This window comes from Marmota flaviventris, chromosome 2, assembly GCF_047511675.1.
Source record: "Marmota flaviventris isolate mMarFla1 chromosome 2, mMarFla1.hap1, whole genome shotgun sequence".
Taxonomy (NCBI): domain Eukaryota; kingdom Metazoa; phylum Chordata; class Mammalia; order Rodentia; family Sciuridae; genus Marmota; species Marmota flaviventris.
In genome coordinates, this window is record NC_092499.1 from 98,277,805 (window position 1) to 98,298,312 (window position 20,508).

At 33.7% G+C, this 20,508-nt stretch overlaps 1 protein-coding gene across 3 annotated transcripts in view; it reads right to left on the reverse strand.

The window, feature by feature from the left end:
* Sppl2a (signal peptide peptidase like 2A) overlaps nucleotides 1-20,508 on the reverse strand; it is a 46,124-nt gene that overhangs the window by 4,056 nt on the left and 21,560 nt on the right. Inside the window, exons 7-15 of one of the 3 annotated variants that reach the window (XM_071608257.1) lie at nucleotides 18,266-18,362; nucleotides 17,718-17,819; nucleotides 16,497-16,578; nucleotides 15,882-15,956; nucleotides 12,293-12,349; nucleotides 12,047-12,100; nucleotides 11,333-11,435; nucleotides 6,958-7,035; nucleotides 5,017-5,177 (exon numbers count right to left, since the gene is read on the reverse strand). In XM_071608257.1, the coding sequence (XP_071464358.1) occupies nucleotides 5,017-5,177; nucleotides 6,958-7,035; nucleotides 11,333-11,435; nucleotides 12,047-12,100; nucleotides 12,293-12,349; nucleotides 15,882-15,956; nucleotides 16,497-16,578; nucleotides 17,718-17,819; nucleotides 18,266-18,362 (809 nt within the window). The remainder of the gene's footprint in view (nucleotides 1-5,016; nucleotides 5,178-6,957; nucleotides 7,036-11,332; nucleotides 11,436-12,046; nucleotides 12,101-12,292; nucleotides 12,350-15,881; nucleotides 15,957-16,496; nucleotides 16,579-17,717; nucleotides 17,820-18,265; nucleotides 18,363-20,508) is intronic. The other 2 variants (XM_071608258.1, XM_027925830.3) reach the window with 2 other exon arrangements.

Genomic DNA, 20,508 nt, shown 5'->3' on the forward strand with positions numbered 1-20,508 from the left:
TTTCAGTGACAATGTCTCAACCAATGGAGAAAACTTAAAAAGCCCAGACCTGTCAATTCTCTGGGTCATATCAAGTCCCCAGTCAGTTCTGTGGTCCTTATTTGCCAAAGATGCCCCCCGCACCCCCAGATTAATTTAGTTACATGTTCACAGGAATTATAGGGAAGAAGGGGGAATAAAGAAATTGGGATGTAGCTCAGTAGGAAAGCACTTGCCCATTATGCATGAAGTCCTGTTTTCTATTCCCAGTATCACAAAAACAAACAAACAAAAAATTAAATACAATGAAAAGTTTGGAATTATAATACCGTAGTTCAGAGATATTTATTCTCTTACATATTTCCAGGTTTGTGGTGTTTAAAAATAAATAAATAAAAGCCAAATTAAGACAGGTAACACGTATTAAGCACTTCACTATTTGAAATATAAGATGAAACTGCTGAACAGTTAATATTTTTTTTTACATTTTTTTCATTGTCAATAGACCTTTATTTTATTTATTTATATGCACTGCTGAGAGCCGAACCCAGTGCCTCACACATGCTATGCAAGCTTTGACCCCAGCCCATGAACAGTTCATTTTAGTCACAATTTAAATGAGGAAAGGAAAGGAGAAACATTGAAAGTATGAATGGTGGTAAAAGTCTTTCTTCCACAAGACCTGCTTACTCTCACAACCATCCCTAAAGAAATAAGGGCTTCCATATTCTATGTTATAAAATGCCTCTTCTTTCCTAATCCCCAGGTACCTCACCAGCATTAAAATCTTATCACTAAATATAGAAACATGAAGTAAAACACTTTTCAAAGTCAATTTCTTGAGAAGTAAGCATACCTATCCCCTATTCACTTTTCTTTATTGAATTTTTAAATACAAACTTAAAGTAAGCTTTTAGTAACACATCAACATAGATAATAAAGTTGACAAAAATGGTATAAATTTTCATAATATTTATAAATAGGCAATTTGTAGTTTGGAAAGGTGTCCCTTGAAATTGTGTCAGTTAACCTGGCACTTTCTGATAGCTCTACTTACTTAGAATTGAACCAATCTCCAGAAACAGTTTAACAAAACTCACTGAAGTAGGTAACTAGAGTTGTTGATCCTCAAGCAGAGTCATTCTAAGTATCTCTGTACTCTGACTTTTCAGTTACAGCTTGTGACTTCTAAAAATAAGTAAAGTACTAATGACATTTAACAGAGACAAACTATTTCTTAGACATCAACAAACTGAAAACTTACTATCTACCCAGAGTAGAATAGCCCACCGGAAGTTATATAAATCTAACTTCACTGATTTAATATTAGAAATAAGGAAACAAAAATCCCCTAAGATGGTTCCTCTTAATTGTTCTACATATATCAAAATAATTATGAATCTGTTTGATTTTTCTCTTTAGAGAAAAATATATTTATTTACATTAATTAGAACTAAGGCTTAGAGTAAAATTGAACCAATGGAACTGAGTCCTATAGTTCTTGAACCACTTCAGAAAAGGGTCAAAAGAAATATAGTATAACTAGCTTTGGGCTGTAGAAAAAAATAGTTAATATTTCCAAATCAGCATTATTTTAATGATAACCCTATAGAAACATTACTTCTTCTGATGTGAGAAATTCACAGAAAAGGCTGACTGTCCTGTTTTCCTCTCCCTCTCTATTCTCACTCACTCTCTGTGAATGCCAATGACATTGCCACATTTCTGTCTGCATCCAGGTCTGTCTCCTGCCCATCAGACCCATTTATTCAACTGACTGTTCTTTCTTTCTTTCTTTCTGGTGAGTCTATAAGTACTCTGAAATGTCCAACACTGAATTCACGTCCAGCACTTAACATGTCCAATATTGAATTCATCATCTTCTTCCCCAAATCTGTTCTGTCGTCCATTCTTTCAACTCTACTTCCTATGCCTCTCCTCATACTGAATCTATCACCAGACACCAATAATTTTGCCTCCAAATTTCTCTTGACATTGTTGACTTTACTTTATTGTGGGTTACAAGACTCTACAGACTCACCCTTGCTTCCTTCTCCAGATGTCACCTCCTGTAGCTCCCCTAACCTCCCTCAACATTATAGCCATCCTGAACTTCAGTTCCTAGCATGTGCCATACTCTCTCCCCTCCAAGCCTTTGAAGATTTGGTTCCTTCAAGTTGAACACATGACTCAGCCTTAAAATTTCAACATAAATTTAACATTCTTTAGAAAACTTTCCCCAAATTGCCTGTGGCCCTGTCCTGATAATACTGGATGTGTTGTCCCAACTCTTTATGAAGTAAACTTCGTTTAAAATGAGAAATGAATTTTGAGACTGACATGAGCCATTCATAGTTAGGAGTCCTAAGGTTTTTCACATAAAAAATATTCTAACATGCAGATATGCCTAAATAACATTGATAGAGCACTCATTTCAGGTTTAAATGGGTCAAGATTGGCCTTTCTTTAAAATTCCTAGACCAAAATCTTGACACCACAATGTTATGTTTAAGGTTTTTTCTTTATGGAAGTTCCTGATATTCCAGTAAAGTCTGTTTGCATTGAAATTAAGAAGTGTTGAGACACTCTTATCTACTGAGGTCAGGACCATCGCACTGAACCCTTAGTGAAGGCACTTAGTGGAGCAGTTACCTCTGCTTTGCCCTATCACAGAAAACTTCCCTCCTCCATCCATCCTTATGCCTGTGTATCAGTGGTCTCACGAACAAAATGAGAGAAATTCTGAGTGAGGGGCTGAAATTCTATCAATAAAGAAACAGTTCAAAGTTCATGTCCATCTGGTGGTTGGTCTATAGTTTCATTTGTACTGTTATTTAACAAGAGATAGTTAACACAGGCTATTATAATTGGAAAAAGCACTGGTTTAGAATTCTTCTGGTTAAATCTTGTAATTTCTTTTGAGATTTGGATAAATAATACCTGTGTTGCTTACCTCACAGTGCTGTTGTCTCAATTTATATTAAACTATTTAGAATATGTTTATGGCCACAATGTTCTTGACTAAGCTAGTAAAATAACTTTTAATTTTTCCATGAAGATGACACCCACACAGTTTTTTTTGAGTGTGCGCTAAGGATTGAATCCAGTAACTCACACATACTATGCAAGAACAGATTTTTTATTTTTAAAGATTTAAAAAGAAAAAATAAAAGTATATCCTGCAATACATATTCTACTACTAATCTTTGAATGCCACATCCCCCCAAAGAACCTCTTAGCCTTTATTTATTTATTTATTTATTTATGACAGGATCTCACTGTGTTGCCCAGGCTGGCCTTGAACTGGGCTCAAGTGATCTTCCTGCTTCAGCCTCTTGAGTAGCTGGAACTGCTGGTGTGCATGAGAATACCCTGCTCTTTTTTTTCCTTTTCCCTGGTAAAAAAGAATCATTGGTATTGACAGAAAAATCATTAGCAGTGTCTGGGATTGAAGCCAGGGCACTTTACTACTCAGCTACAATCGCCAACCCTTTCTATTTTTTACTTTAAGACAGAGTCTCCCTAAGTTGCTCAGGCTGGCCTCAATCTTGCAATCTTCCTGCCTCAGCCTCCTGAGTCCCTGGAATTACAGGTGTTACTGCATCCAGCCTAGCTAAAGAATACTATAAGTAGTTTTATATTTCTTTATTTAATAAATGTTTATTGAGCATATCTATGAGATAGGAATAAGTTATAAAAAGCCTATTCTCATGGAGCCTTGAAAATCAAAATCTTGCCTGGCATGGTGGCACATGCTTGTAACCCCAGCAGCTCTGGAGGCTAAGGTAGGAGGATCATAAATTCAAAAACCAGCCTCAGCAACTTAGCGAGACTCTCTCAAAATAAAAAAATGCAAAGGGCGAGGATGTCGCTCAGTGGTTAAGCACCCCTGGATTCAATCCCTGGTACCAAAAAGAAAAAGAAAAAAAAAAAAAGAAAGAAAGAAAGGAATAAAATCAAAGTCTAGTAGGGAATGCAGTAGTCACTAACAATAAAATGTGATAAATTTATTGGGAACAGTAGGTGCCATGGAGTCTAGTGCTTGTGAATTCAGGACAGGGCCACAGGCAATTTGGGGAAGGTTTTCTAAAGAATGTTAAATTTATGTTGAAACTTTAAGGCTGAGTCATGTGTTCAACTTGAAGGAACCAAATCTTCAAAGGCTTGGAGGGGAGAGAGTATGGCACATGCTAGGAACTGAAGTTCAGGATGGCTATAATGTTGAGGGAGGTTAGGGGAGCTATAGGAGGTGACATCTGGAGAAGGAAGCAAGGGTGAGAGTCTGTAGAGTCTTGTAACCCACAATAAAGTAAAGTCAACAATGTCAAGAGAAATTTGGAGGCAAAATTATTGGTGTCTGGTGATAGATTCAGTATGAGGAGAGGCATAGGAAGTAGAGTTGAAAGAATGGACGACAGAACAGATTTGGGGAAGAAGATGATGAATTCAATATTGGACATGTTAAGTGCTGGACGTGAATTCAGTGTTGGACATTTCAGAGTACTTATAGACTCACCAGAAAGAAAGAAAGAAAGAACAGTCAGTTGAATAAATGGGTCTGATGGGCAGGAGACAGACCTGGATGCAGACAGAAATGTGACAATGTCACTGGCATTCACAGTGAGTGAGTGAGAATAGAGAGGGAGAGGAAAACACTCAAGAACTGTGACCAAGAAGTTTCTGCCATTAGGGGCACTACTGATTAACTGTGAGGTAAAACAAGACAAGGAAGACAATATGGGGATATTTTGATTAGGGTTGACACAAAATCTTTGTTCAATTTAGAATTTGAACTTGGGGCTGTTAGTGAGAGCAACATTTACTATCTTATAGAATTATGTATGTTTCTTGTTATTTTCATCACTGACCATCTTGTTTTCTTTGATGCCTCCCACGGTTTGATGGTAGTTTTGACTCGAGTCACCCACCAGGTTTTTGGCATTAGATTGCAATGAGAGGTAAGAACTGATGTTGCAGCAGGTAGACATATATATTCTTCCAGCCAAACTCAGTGAATTGTTAAGTATAAGCACATACCTGGTAGCTGCTACCTTTCCAGAATTTTTTCATTTCCTTACGTCTCCAAGCAACAATTGAGGCAGTAATAAGTGTGCAAGGTACTAAATAGAGAAGAGCAGGTTGCCCCCTTTTCATCAGTGTCAGAACAACAAATGTAAGTATCATACCAACAGCATAGGCTGCAAGAAGAATATCAAGCATTAGATATTTCTACATGCTACCAAAGGTAGATTTCCTCCATTATAGTTCTTCAAATATTTTTGAGGACACTTTTGTAATGACTTCCTATCATAATTTCACTGTTTTCCTAGATAGTAATGAGCAGAGACAGTCTATAGAACTTTTGAAAAATTTAAAATTGGAAAAACATAATAACTTAAGAAAAAGTACCAATTGTTTCTTGTTATTAAGAATGTTGAGTTGTTTACATTTTAAATAACTCAATCTGTACCTATAGGAAGCAAGGGTTGCTTTGAAAAAAATCTTCCTAATACTAAATACATATTTCCTAGGCTTCTTTAATAAGCACACACCAAACATTATGTGAAATTTTCATAACGATTCATGGTTTCCTTATGAACATAGTTCTCGGACTATTAGAGCTGGAAGGACCTTTGCAGACAGTTTAGTTACTCATTTTAAAAATGAGGAAATGGAGGATCAGGGAAGTGGTGCAGGTTGCTCAGATTTACGGCAGAATTGATAAAGCCTCGGGGCTGGGCTCAGGGGTAGAGTGCTTGCCTAGCACATGCGAGGCCCTGGGTTTGATCCTCAGCACCACATAAAAATAAATAAAGGTATTGTATCCAATTACAACTAAAAAATAATTAAAAAAAAAGAATTGATAAAGTCTCCTATAATCTGTCTCAATGTGTTCTTTAGCCTGTCATGGTCATTAGTACTGAAATCTAACCCATTAATGTCTTTAAGAGTACCATAATTAGGGGCTGGGGATGTGGCTCAAGCGGTAGCGCTCGCCTGGCATGCGTGCGGCCCGGGTTCGATCCTCAGCACCACATACAAAACAAAGATGTTGTGTCTGCCAAAAACTAAAGAATAAATATTGGAATTCTCTCTCTCTCTCTTAAAAAAAAAAAAAAAAAAAAAAGAGTACCATAATTAATGACTGCAGACCAGCTTTCTTATTCCTGTATATTCTTTTCTTTATCTCTAACTTAGGTGTTCTTTCTTGTTGTCAGGATACTAATTCTTAGCAACATCCTTGTCTAGTACTAATATATATTTTTTAAAAAATAAATGATAAAGTATTTTGGAGGGGAGAGTAGAATCTTTATTATTCATTTATTTATTTTTAATGTGGTGCTGAGGATCAAACCCAGTACCTCACACATGTGAGGCAAGTGCTCTATCACTGAGCTACAGCCCCAGCCCACTATATTAATATACATTTTTAGTTTACTGGATTTAATTCCACTGTAGACTTGAAAACTTTGCTAGAACAGCATCTAACTGGCTCTGGTGCAGATCATTTACTTAAGCATAAAGTGCTTTGGTGTGTGAACTTTAAGATATCCATTTGATATGTTAAGAAATAGTAGGGTATATTTTGGCTTACTTTCTTTTATTAACTCTGTTCTCATTAATAAAAGTAGAGGTTTAAGTGACAATTACCTTTGCTGTTCCAGGTGAGATACTATTGTGTAATAAATTAAAATACAAACTTTGCATACCTTTTTAAAAAAATCTAGTAATAATCAATTTACTGACTCTTTGTGTGCCAGGTATTTTAATAAGCATTATACCTCTAGTTTTCTTTTTAAGACACCAAAACCTTGTGATATAAATTGTAAAGTATAATTACCCCTTTTGATAGAAAAATATATATTAATAATTTATGGCAAATAATTAGAATTTGGGACTCCTAAGTTTTAGATCTTTGTCTTTTCTTCAGGCATCCCAATTCAATATATATATAAAAAAAGAAGAAACAAAATTTACCAATTATAGAAGAAATATAGTATATAGAAGAAGAACCAGTCTGAACATCAAATCTTCTACAGTATGCAACCAACAGGCCTAAAAAACAAAAATAAAAATTCCACATTATTTCTTTAAAACAACACCAGTAATACAAATTCAATTATTAACTAAGGGGAACAATATATATTGTTCTATATTTCACCTTCCTTTTTGCATTTCGAGATCATTAAAGTACCTCAAATTCTGGAAAAGTTTGATATACTGATTTCCAAAATTTAATGCTATATTTTAAAAAGATTCCGTAGGGGCTGGGGATGTGGCTCAGAAGTAGAGTGCTTGCCTACCATGCGTGAGACACTGGGTTCAATCCTCTATACCACATAAAAATAAAAAATAAAGATATTGTGTCCATCTATAACTAAAAAAAAAAGTTAAAAAAAGATTCTCTAAACCATCAAACAGTGTTTAAAAACATGATTTTTATTACTTGGTCTTTCATGCTATGGAAAAAATTTTTTAAATGTTTCACTACAAAGTATATTGAATAGACAAGTGAGATTACATAAAACGAAAAAGCTTCTGCATAGCCACAGAAATGATCAAGAGTGAAAATATAACCTATGGAATAGGAATACTGAAAATCATACATGTGATAAGAGGTTGATCCAAAATACATGTGGTACTCCCAAAACTCAATGAGCAGAAAACATAACCCAATTTTAAAATGGACAAAGGAGGGGCTGGGGTTGTGGCTCAGCAGTAGAGTGCTGGCTTTACACGTGTGAGGTCCTGGGTTAGATCCTCAGCACCACATAAAAATAAATAAATAAAATAAAGGTACTGTGTCCAATAAACTCTAAAAAATAACAAATATTTAAAAAAAAAATAAAATGGACAAAGGAAGCCGATGTGGTGGCATGTGCCTATAGTTCCAGCTACTTGGGAGGGTATAAAGCAGTATGATCACTTGAGCCCAGAAGTTTGAAGCCAACCTAAGAAACATAGAGAGATTGTCTCAAAAAACAAAACAAAACAAAGGACAAAGGATTTAAATAGACATTTCTCAAAATAAGATATACATGGTCAACAGGTAGATGAAAAAATGTCCAAAATCACTGATCATGAGAGAAATGCAAATCAAAACCACAATGAGATATTACTGCAGAACTGTTAAAATGGCTTACATAAAAAACTGAAAAGATAAGTGTTGGAGAAAAGGGAATTGCACACTATTGGAGGGAATACAAATGAGTATAGCCATTATAAAAAATGATTATTTGATGTTCCTCAAATAATAGAAAATAGAACTATCATATGATTTAGCAATTCCACTACTGGGTGTATAATAAAGAAAGTGAAATCAGCACGTGAAGAGACATGTGTACTCCCATATTCACTGCAGCATTATTTACAATACCCAAAATCTAAAATCAATCTAAATGTGCATTAATGAATGAACAGATAAAAAAATGTGCTATATAGAAAAAAATGAGATATTATAAATCCTTTAAAGAGAAATTCTGTCATTTGTGACAACATAAATCAAACTGGAAGATGTTATGTTAGGCAAAATAAGCCAGGCACAGGACAGATACTGCATGATCTCACTTGCAAGTTGAATCTAAAATAGTTGAGTTTAGTTGGGTGTGGTAGCACATGCCTATAATCCCAGTGGCTCAGGAAGCTGAAGCAGAAGGATCACAAGTTCAAAGCCAGACTCAGAGATCTAGCGAGACCCTAAACAACTTAGCAAAACTCTGTCTCAAAATAAAAAATAAAAAGGGCTAGGGATGTGGTTCAGTGGTTAAGTGCCCCCAGATTCAATCCCTGGTATTCACACCCCCCCCTCTAAAATTTCCCCAAAACAAAAAATCCCCCCCCCCACCAAAATCTTGAATTCATACAAGTAGAGAGTAAAATGGGAGTTATCAGGGGCTGGGGTGAGATATTGCTCAAAGGTTAAAAATTTCACTTAAATTGGAGGAATAAAGCTAAGGTTTATTGTACAACATGGTAATGACAGTTACTAGCCCTGTGTTATATTCTTGAAAACTGCTAGGAGTAGACTTTAAGTGTTCTTATCACAAAAAAATTAGTATGTGATGGTGTATGAATTAAAGAAAGTAGACAAAATAAAACTAGTAGTAATTTAAAAAACCAGTATGTGAAGTAATGTATATGTTTATTAGCTTGATTAAGCCATTCCATAATGCATATGTATTTCAAAACATAAACACAATAAATACATACACATTTTGTCAATTTAAATAATATATATGTAAGTATGTTTAAAAATATACTTAAAAGGCATCAAGGAAGGCAATTTAACTGGGATCAAAAAAGTTTCCTTGGGCTAAAGATATAGTTCAGTTGGTAGAATGCTTGTCTAGTATGTACAAGGCCCTTGGTTCAGTGCCCAGCACAACCACCAAAAAAAAAAAAATAGGGCTGGGGATGTGGCTCAAGTGGTAGCGTGCTCGCCTGGCATGCGTGCGGCCCAGGTTCAATTCTCAGCACCACATACAAACAAAGATGTTGTGTCCGCCGAAAACTAAAAAATAAATATAAAAATAAATAAATAAATAAAAGTCTCCTTCCTGGTACCATAAAATGATTTGGAGTTTTAATATGAAAAATACAACAATGAAATACAAGCTTTCATTTGTAAACATGAAAATATGCAGACATGATTTATTCCGAACCCATTTCTTATAAGAAATTTATTGAACCTCTCTCTAAAGAAGAAATCTCATACTGTATTCATTAAGTAAATACTTCATAAAACAACAGAATGACATTCAACCACTTAAAAACCATAGATTAACTGGACTATCTTTACTGGTTGCTTGAATTAATTAGCTTTGGTCTGTCACATAACTAATAAAACAAGTTTTCTGTTATTTTTTACTACATTTGCTGTTTACACGTCTCTATGTGTTAAAAAAAATCACAACCCTCCTCCTATATTAGAATTTAGCTCTTAAGATTGAATCACTGTCAATAACTCTGCTCTTGGGGACATATTTCTGTTTGAGATTTACTGAAAGAATGTGATATTTATATAGTATTTTTACCAATTCTATGCCAAAAATTATACATAAAATCTTATATCACTTAGTATGACACTAAGTCAAAATGATATATCTAAATATCAAGTTTAAAGATATTCAAGAAACTATAAGGTTACTCAATAGAATGAATGCATTCCCTTCCTTCTGGATAATATGAATGAAAACTCACTGAACTAAGTTGCTATACTGGACTTCGTCATGTCAACTCATAAGGTATTATTGCTAGCTTTTTTCTCTTGTCTGTACCCACAACCCATACATACACATATGCATAGTTTTAGTAGGTAAACAGAAGGGCTTTTGCAAAAGAAAGCCAGTATTTTTCACTCATTCACAGGTAGTTAGTGCATAAGAAGACTGGAAGAATAGTAAAAAAGGATGAACTTCCAACTGATAGATAAATACTATTAATTACTTCTAAGCTATATTATTTTTATGAATATAATCTCAAGATTTTATTCATAATAAACAAGATATGAATCTTAGACCTGGATCACTGGCCCTTTCCCAGTTCACAATCTCTTAATAGCCAGCATTCTCTTAGACCCACAGATGGGCTCAACACACTCATGCCTCATCACAATCTTGGTAGTTTTAGCCTTCAGAAAATTGGCCACTCTGCTTCCAGTCCTAACACTGCTGTACCTTGGCAGAGAATTTTTGCCTTTTTTGTACTGTATTACTTAGTGGGACTGTTGCTTGTCATAGTTCTTATATAAGTCCAGCAAGTTTTAGGGACTTGCAAGAGCAGCTATTGGCACAGAAAGCTAAACTGTATCATAACTTGTCTGGGATTAAGTTAATTCAATAAGTAATCCAATAAGGACAATAAGGCACATTTCCAATATCTGTAAGGATAAGGTGAGTGAGTTCCCTAAAAACTTTCTTTTTATGTTAGAAAGCCATAAAAAATGGTGTTCTATTGTTTCTCCTCTCGAACATGACTTTGTGTAGTATAATTAAACTATTTCCCAAAACGTAACTATTATTAAAAACTAAAAGTAATAGAAAGTGAATGTTTGGCACTGTTATATCCAACTGCTAAAAAGGGTCACAAAATATACTTTATTGGGGAAGGTTAAACTAATCCTAGATGCTTGCTTTAAGGTACTTTTGAGCCATGGAAGATCTTACTTGATTTTTACTATTTGGGCTTTATCTTATATCCCTCAAAATGTTTTTTCCTACCTTGTTACTGAGTGTAGCTACAGTAAACAGCCAAAAATACTTAATATGAAATAGGTAACTTTTAACCGATACTGTACATGTGATGATTTTTTTAACCATCAGTATTTTTTACTAAAATTGTTATAATCACTTACCTGGTACAATAATGTCACCAAAACCCAATAATGAAACAGGCAGAAGGCACACATGCATTATTGAGAAATAAATCAGCTTTGGTATCTTGATGACTACTGGTAACTGTTGAAAAAAAAAAAGAAAGAAGGAAGGAAGGAAGAAAGAAAGGAAGGGAGGAAAGGAGGGAAGGGAGGGAGAAAGGGAAAACAAGAAGGAAGAAAGACAGGAAGGAAAACCACCAATAAACCTCTTCCCAATCTTTCTTTCAGAAAGGAAAGACATTAGAATGAAGAACATTTTCAAACTGACATTGAAAAAAAAAAATGAAATCAGAGGACATAAACTAGGCACATATATGTGTATGTGTATATATATATATATATGTATATATATATATAAAAAACATGTATGAGTAGATATATGCATATATGCATATATATGTATGTGTGTATGCATACATATATGTGTAACAAACTCTACATGTAAAGAAAAATTGAAAAATATAAACTTATAGTTTTGGGAAAATGAAATCCAATACTTGTAGGATTAAGCATATTAGTCCACTATACCCACATCTAACTTTTTTTTTGTTTTTACCAAGAATAGGACTCAGAATTTGAAATAATTTTTTTTTTTTTTTTGGGCAAATCTGGATTTTTTTCCCCCAAAGAAGAGTCTAGTCTCAGAGGGTATGATTTAAAGTCCAATGAACATATCTGAAATTCAGTCCTTACTTTCTCATGGGGAGCTGAGGGTTGAGCAGTGGCTTCCTCAAAGTTTCCAACATTCTAGGATGAAACCCAAGTCAATAGGTATTTAATAATCTAGAATAACTAAGAAAAGGGCTACATTTTGTGAGAAATAAGTTTATAATACCTTAACATGCACTACATGACCAATGAATTACACAGGAAGGCAAAAGTTAACTGAATACACATACATTCACTGGACAGGAATTTCTATTTAGTTGCCATTTCTACCTTTTCAGTATTTCCGAAAGGTCCAGCTGCAAGTTCAACCATGATACTCTCACCATTCTAAAGAGAAGGAAGATTAAAGAAGTTTAAAAAGAACAATTTGTCACTATTTACGAATGACTTACACATTATGGTATATGGCTTAAAGTAAAGTAATTGAAAATGGCTATAGACAGCTTTTTTCAAAACAGTCTGTGTGTGCAAACAGCAAAAATTGAACTAATCACAAACAAAAATCACACTATTACACTTTATTAAACTCAATAATTACCAGAAACTGGAGAAACAAAAACAACAAAAAAGGCAGGCACAGATTATTCAAAACTACCATGAGCTCTGGATTGCACTGACATAGTAATATCTAACATTTGTAATGGGTTATAAATTTCAAGTATTTTAATCTTTTATTATATAAAAGATTAGTATTTATATTATATACTATGTATTTACATTATATATATAGTATTTATATTATATACTATGTTCTTACTCATTTTCAGCAATATCAGTAAAGAGGGCCATACTAAGATCTCTTAATTTTAGCTTTGTAACAAACATAGACCACTTTATTTGAATAAATAGATATTTTACCTTCTGACTATTCACAACAACAAAACAATGAAGCCAAATGTGAAAAGACCCAACCCCACAGAACCTGAGGAGTTTCTCCAGCCTGATGCTGTCCAATTTCAGTGCTGCATGCTATGTTCCAATCAAAACATTTACCTTAGATGAATTTCCCTCCCTGTATCTGGCTAAAGTCTTTTTATGTGTTCTGTGTGAGGAGTTCATTTAAAAGTTTTCTTCTGATAGTCAGGTCTATTGTGAAGAGGGGAAACATTTTGTAGTAGGTTAGATGCATAAAATTCTCACTTTCTGTTTCACAGTACGATAAATATATCAGCTAAACTGGTAGATGGAAGATAAATGTTGAATTTTAGGAAAATGTGATTGATTAACTATAATATTTTCCATGTGGGTGGGGTGCAAATGAGAAATCACTGGAGTGTTTTCAAAGACCTCACTAATAACCTGAACCAAGTAGAAAGATAAAATCCCTAGCTAGGTTTACTTTGGTTCATTATTTAGTTGCTATTTAAGACATTTAGTTGAAGATCATCATGGACATCCTCCATACATTCAAAGATATGAGGAAATACTATATGAGAGATACTATAGGGTATATGCTGGTGGATGAAGAAACAATAAGTAAGACAGGCTCTTGGGGAGAAAGGGGAGGGAAGGAGGCATGGGGACAGGCGAGGTAGTGGAATGAGACGAACATCATTACCCTAGATACATGTATGATTGCACATATGGTGTGATGCTACATCATGTACAACCAGAGAAATGAAAAGTTGTGTTGCAAATGTGTACAATGAATCAAAATGCATTCTGCTATCATATATACCTAATTAAAATAAATTAATTAATTTTACAAAAAGACAGGCTCTTATGACTATACACCTACAGCCAGCTGTCCTGCCAACTCACTAGAAAGTCTAGTAATACATGGGTCAAGAACATGTTTAGAATACTGAATATTTAATCCTTCAAATTTACAGTGAATATTATAAAAATAAGCAAATAATTATCTGATTTTCATTTTGAACTACCTGTCTATAGCCTTAATTAAAAAAAATCAGACTGAGAAGAGTTAATATAAATCTATAATAGTGAATTCCAAAGATCACTTCAGCTTTTTTTCCACTGTATCAAATTGCTAGAAATCACATTCCTAGTCAGTAGGAACTGAGATGAAAAAAGAACATGAAAATTTTCTTAAGCACATAAGAGAGAAGGCTTAAAGACACCTTTATTATTATACTACACCTTCACATTTCTGAAACCTTGTATACATAGGGAACTGAAATCATTTGCTAGAAGACATGTTTGGCATTCATAAAGTGATATTAAGGTTAAATTGGAAAATTATTTTTAAAAAGTTTACTTACAGTTTCTAACAATATCCACTGTGTAATATACTGTGGGTCCTATAACTATGGACTATCTGCTGACTTATAGGCTTTGTAGAGAGAATGCTACAATTTCATTATAATATTTCTGATGCAGCATCCCATAAAAACATTTTTAACCAAATAAATTTACACAAATCAGGACAGCTTTAGAAAGACCTGAAGAAGTGTTTCAACAAATCACCAATTTTACATATCATCCTTAATACCAGTTCTATGCTTTTTTTTTAAGATTATTACTGCTCAATGAAGTCAATGAATCAAATGGCTCATCAATAAGGCATGGAAATGTGCTAGTAAAACAGTGTGGGAAGTGATAATTTAAGACAGTTAACTATTATTTGTAACATAGCTGAAATTTTAGCTTCCCACAGGGCACATATTTGTCCTTATGCCATCAAAGCAAATATTAGAAGTGCAGATTTTTATAGTGATTTCATAGATGGCAGAATATTAAAAAAAAAATGATTAAGAACCAGCAGGGGCTGGGGAGTGTAGCTCAATGGTAGAGTGCTTGCCTAGTATGTGCAACCTGGGCTGCATCCCCCGCATTGCGAATGAGAACAACAATAATAACCAACCACCACCACCTGAGGGGAAGAAAAGAAGTACACATCAAATTCAAAATATGAAAGAGTGACAAAGGAGGAAGAGATGATGTAGAAAATAAAATCAGAGAAATTGTGGAAAACTAAATAATAAATAATAACATATTCATGAGACAGGAAAAGGGTCGAAGTAAAAAAACTGGAAAAATAATGGACAACTATATATACCCCATACTTCTTATTTTATTGAGGAGCTAGTTGCAAAGCTAAGAATATATGACCTATGAGCTGCCAGTCATGGCAGCCAGTCTAAGAGAATGGACAAATGGACAGAGGCTAAAAGGATGCTTGTGGCAATGGGTTTATTTTCTCCTGAAGTCAACACCATCCTGGCTTCTAAACACACACCTGGGACCTTTTTAGGCTTAGGTTGGGTTCTGTCAGTTGCAACCAAAAGATGGTGTGGTGGAAAGCTAGCAAGACTTCCTCACATAACGAATTAGGAAACGGAGGCAGAAAGGACCAAGTCACTTACCCAGGGTTACAAAGTTACAGAGTTAAACTCTAGGCTTTCAGACTTCCAGTGCACTGCTCTTTCTTAGAGCTAGGACTTGGGAAATTAAACTAGCAATGACACATTTCTTTCCATACTTCCCCACTGCCTTCTTCCTTGTCTCCCTTCCTTCCCTCACTCCCTTCCTTCCTTTATCCATTCTCCCCTCCCTCCCTCTTTTTCTCTCTTCTTCCCTCCCTCCTTATTGACTATACTCCCTACAGTAGATATTTACTAACTTATGTAAGAAAAATTACTTTCAAAAGAAAGAAAAAATACAAACATTCTCACTATTACATCAGAAGACTTTTAAAAATCTAACATAAAGAATTAAAGGTTTGAAAATTAATACCCTCTATTAAAATACCCTCTATTAAAAGAGGGTATTTCAGTGACAATTCTCTAAAAAAGAACTGGAACTCAGCGGAAAACATCTGTAAAGTCAATAATCTATAAGCAGATTTAAGATTCTCATGTTTTAACACGCTTCTTCATGGATTAAAAAATGATCATACCTTTGTGATGAATGGTGTTATGAAAACAAAAAATACATCATAGAAGAGGAGAAGGCCTAGAAGTATCACACATGACTGTTGAGGAAAGAAATAAATTTAAAGATCAAATTTCCCATGTCTACATTAAGAGATCAAATTATTTTGCAAATATAAATAAGCACATGAAACACCTTTGAATGCTGTTTTTAAAGGTCTATTTTAGTTACTAATATGTGTACTTTTGTTCTACAATCCACATTAGAATCCTTTTCTTCTTTATCCCATTTGTTTAAAAAAAATCACTGAATCAAAGAAATGTTTCCCTGTGACATTTAGTCTGATAAGGATTTTATGAACTGGGCACATTAGATGCATGAATATTTTAGCTAACAAATCAGTGGTTGCCTTTTCCTGGGGATTAGGATTAATTTCAAAAGGGCATGATAGAGATTTTTGAAGAGAAAAGAGAAATGTTCTATAACTTTACTGGGATGGTGATTATAAAGTTATACATTTGTAAAATTTCAACAAACAGTATACTAAAGATGGGTGTATTTACTGTTTGAAAATAATATCTTAATAAAGTTGTTTTTTTAAAAGGAAAAATATTTTAACTAGCAAAGTAATACACTTTACCTTGAAGTTGGGTAACTTCAGTGTTTTAATTAAATTCAGACAGAAAGCAATCCCCAAAATATCCTGTAAAATCCAAGCCCACCTAGAATCAAAAGATATTGCCTTATTGTTTTATCCTGCTATGTTTAGATGAAACTTTTCAAAGAAACAGATCACTAAAGTAATATTACTCAATGGCTACGGTTTGACTGCTTGATTATTAAACACCTAGTATGACAGTAACAAAAACCCCGCTTATCCTTTCCATTTAGTAATTCACTGTTCTAGCAGAATAAAGAATACCATTATACTAAGAAAAAGTTGAAAGGCTACTTCAGGGGAATGTATATAAATCTTTGAGCTTATACATACATTTCTTTCTAGAAAGACAGCTGTTTACTAAGGACACTAGTGTTAGTATACATTCAAACAGCTTGAACATAAAGGAAGTGAGAGCTATGCAACTTTATCAGAAATTGACATACAAAATTATCAATTGGTAATCATATGAAGCTACCTAAAACTTGTATGAACATTGTTTTCTGAATTTTAAAACATTAAATCTTTTAGGTCATCATTACTTTTCTTAGTATGTCATTAAATTAACCTAAGTATATATATATTTTTCTGGATTTTCTTCCTGCAAAGGACAGATGCCTTCTACACCCTCTTCTTTCTGCAAAGGGACAGGTATCTTGTACATCCTATTCATGTTATCTAACATCAAAGGTACCAAACCATACATATTATTTTGTACTTTGCTCTTTTCTCTTAAAAATATATCCTGAAATCACTGTATATCAATTCATAGAGATCTTCATTCTTTAGAATTATATTATACCCCATTGTGTAGCTATATCACAATTAAGTACATATTTGAAGTTGAGGTACTTGATCATAATTCACATTTCCTTCTCTATATAAACTCAAATCATTAGCATAAGATCTGCTCATTAAAAAGTAGCTTGTTCCCATTGGCTCAGGAGGCTGAGGCAGGAGGATTGCAAGTTCAAAGCTAGCCTCAGTAACTTAGCAAGGCCCCCAAGCAATCAGCAAGACCCTGTCTCTAATAAAATATTAAAAAAAGGCTGGGGATGTGGCTCAGTGGTTAAGTGCCCCTAGGTTCACCACGTGAATGTAAAAGAAAACAAATTCTATAATAATCATAATGAATAAGTATTATGGCAAGTTACAAAATAATCCATCCTTAAATCTAAAATCAAATACATTGAGTATTCATACCTATCTTCATTTCGAAACACAGCCCAAACAACAGCTACTGCTATGCACAGTCCCGAGAGAAAAATAAGTCTCACTTCAATGCTTTTGCCATGACAAGTAATCCTAAAACAGATTAAAATATTTTAGTTTATGCTACCAATGACGTACAATGTTCACTTGGTATAAAAAGTTACCAAATATTAACCAATCCCAAGATGACTGAAATAACAATTCAGAAGCCTTCAAACAAATGAGACATAATAGTCAGTGAAAAAGAACTTTCTGTGGTGATGTGGCTACTGTGGTGGTGATTGTCCACATGTGGCTACTGAATCCTTGAAATGTATGAGACTGGGGAACTAAATCTTAAGTTTTAAAAAATATAACATTAAAATTTAATTAATATAACTTTTTTATTTATAACTTTAATTAATTTAATTTAAACATAAACAACATAGATCCAACACATATTGGACTACACAGGTTTTAAAATAACACTCTTACTTTTCTATGTATAATATTAAATTACAAATAATAATATAACAACATTTGGCATGAGAGATACATACGTGCATTGTCCACATGGTATATTATGAATTAATGCAGCAAGACAGTTGTACAGACTCATTGCTGATGCTATGCAGAAAATTGCTATCATAACATAAACTAGAAAAAAACAAGAGAAGGTAATGTGAGAAGAAAATATATAAGCAATATTAATTCTTTTGCTTCTTTACTAAATTATGATACTTTCAATCCAGTGAATATATTAGTATCTGAATTAGTTACTAAACTGAATATATTTAGTTCTTGAATTTTAAGATTGGGTATTTTATGTGTTTTTACATTCCTTTATACATGGATAGGACTGCTTAAGGGGCTGAAGGTGGCCCTGCATTTTTTATCATTTAATAATTAAAGTGACATGTTTGTTAAAGGTTTCTATGAAGTGAGGTATAGATATTTATGAATATTTAATTAAATGTAAGGAATAGAAGAGTTAATAAGCCACTAAGAAACATTTTTTTAAATGCAACTTAGAGATGGAAATGAACACTTGCCATAGACACAAACCATGTTATGTACATGTTCCTATGGAAAATTCATCTATAATAACTTGACCTGTGGTAAAACCAAATAGATTTAAACAAAATTCTTTGCTACAATATGATACTCAGGTAGTTAAGATTGATGAGTGTTTTACTATATTATTCATACTTATTTGAGAATTATTTAAAATTAAAGACATTTGCTGGGCATGATGGCACACATCTGTAATCCCAGTGACCTGGGAGGCCAAGGCAGGAGGATTGAGTTTAAAGCCAGCCTCAGCAACTTAGTGACACCCTGTTTCAGGAATAAAAAATAAAATGGGGTGGGAATGTGGCTCTCAATCTCTGGTACAAAAAAAAAATTATGTATATATATATATAAAACTTTGCTGATCCTCCTCAAAAATCTCATAATACAAACAAAAATTGTACCTGATTTTTTTGAATTCTACTTTATTTCACAAAACTATAGCTTTATTCTGTAAGAGAAAAAGAGAGACTAGTCTAGACACTGTAATTTAGGAATAGCCACTTTCTGACTGGTGATGCTGGATAAATCACTTTTTTAGTCCCTTGATTCTCATGTCTGAAATGTAAAATATAATAATACCTATTTTGGGATTATTGTGAGTATTAGATAACTAATATATATGAAGTGCTTAGAATATTATCTAGCACATAAATAAATTTTATGTTATTATTTTTATTATTGGTTATGTGTGGTAATGTGAGTAGGAAGATAGACTGCCAAGTTGATTTTGGTAAGCCGTCTATCAAAATTGCCTAATCCCAAATTTTAACACACTGGTGGAAATCATGCTTCTTGATGAATTTGAGTGAGTGCTTCATTCAATATTGTACTGTATCTTAGAAAATGATTACGTATGAGGAAGAGTTTGGTTACCATAACTCATCTTTGAGCGCTTTGTTAAAACAATGTTTTTAATATAAAATGGCAAGGGCAGCCTCAGCAATTTAGTATAACTCCGTTAGTTAGTATATTAAGAAATGGCAGCAATTTTGGCCATAGGAACAATTCTGAGAAAACAAAAACTTGCAACATCGTGACACAAGGTATTGCAAGAGTCATAATTAAATCCTGTGTCCTAGAGTAACTATAAAGTTGAATGATCTTCCTATATCAGAAATTACATTTATAAACAGAATCAACTTTTTAAATAGCAGTAAGTTTAAGAAAATTTCTTACCAAAAATTAAAATGTGCTTTAAGATAGTGTAGAGAATATTTTTCCTGTCCAAAAACCACTGATATATCAACTGAGGGTCAGACAAAGATTAAAAATTGAAGGCCAGGTATAAGATTACTAAACTCAGCTGCTCAATCTCAACATAATATAAAAATAATTTTAGTACTCAATCTCTCAGCAACAGATTGAAATGAGTAATACTCACAATGATTATTTTTTAGTCTTTGGAATTAATGCTTATTAATGATTATTTTTTAATCATTGGAATTAATTAATCATGGGACGCTACCAGGCTAGTTTTTTATTGTTGTTTTTAATTGGGAATTAAGCCTATTGAATCACATCCCCAGTCCTTTTTTAAAAAAAATTTTTTTTAGTTGTTGACGGACCTTTATTTTTTTTTTTAATATTTATTTTTTAGTTTTCGGCGGACACAACATCTTTGTTTGTATGTGGTGCTGAGGATTGAACCCGGGCCGCATGCATGCCAGGCGAGCGCGCTACAGCTTGAGCCACATCCCCAGCCCCGACGGACCTTTATTTAATTTACTTT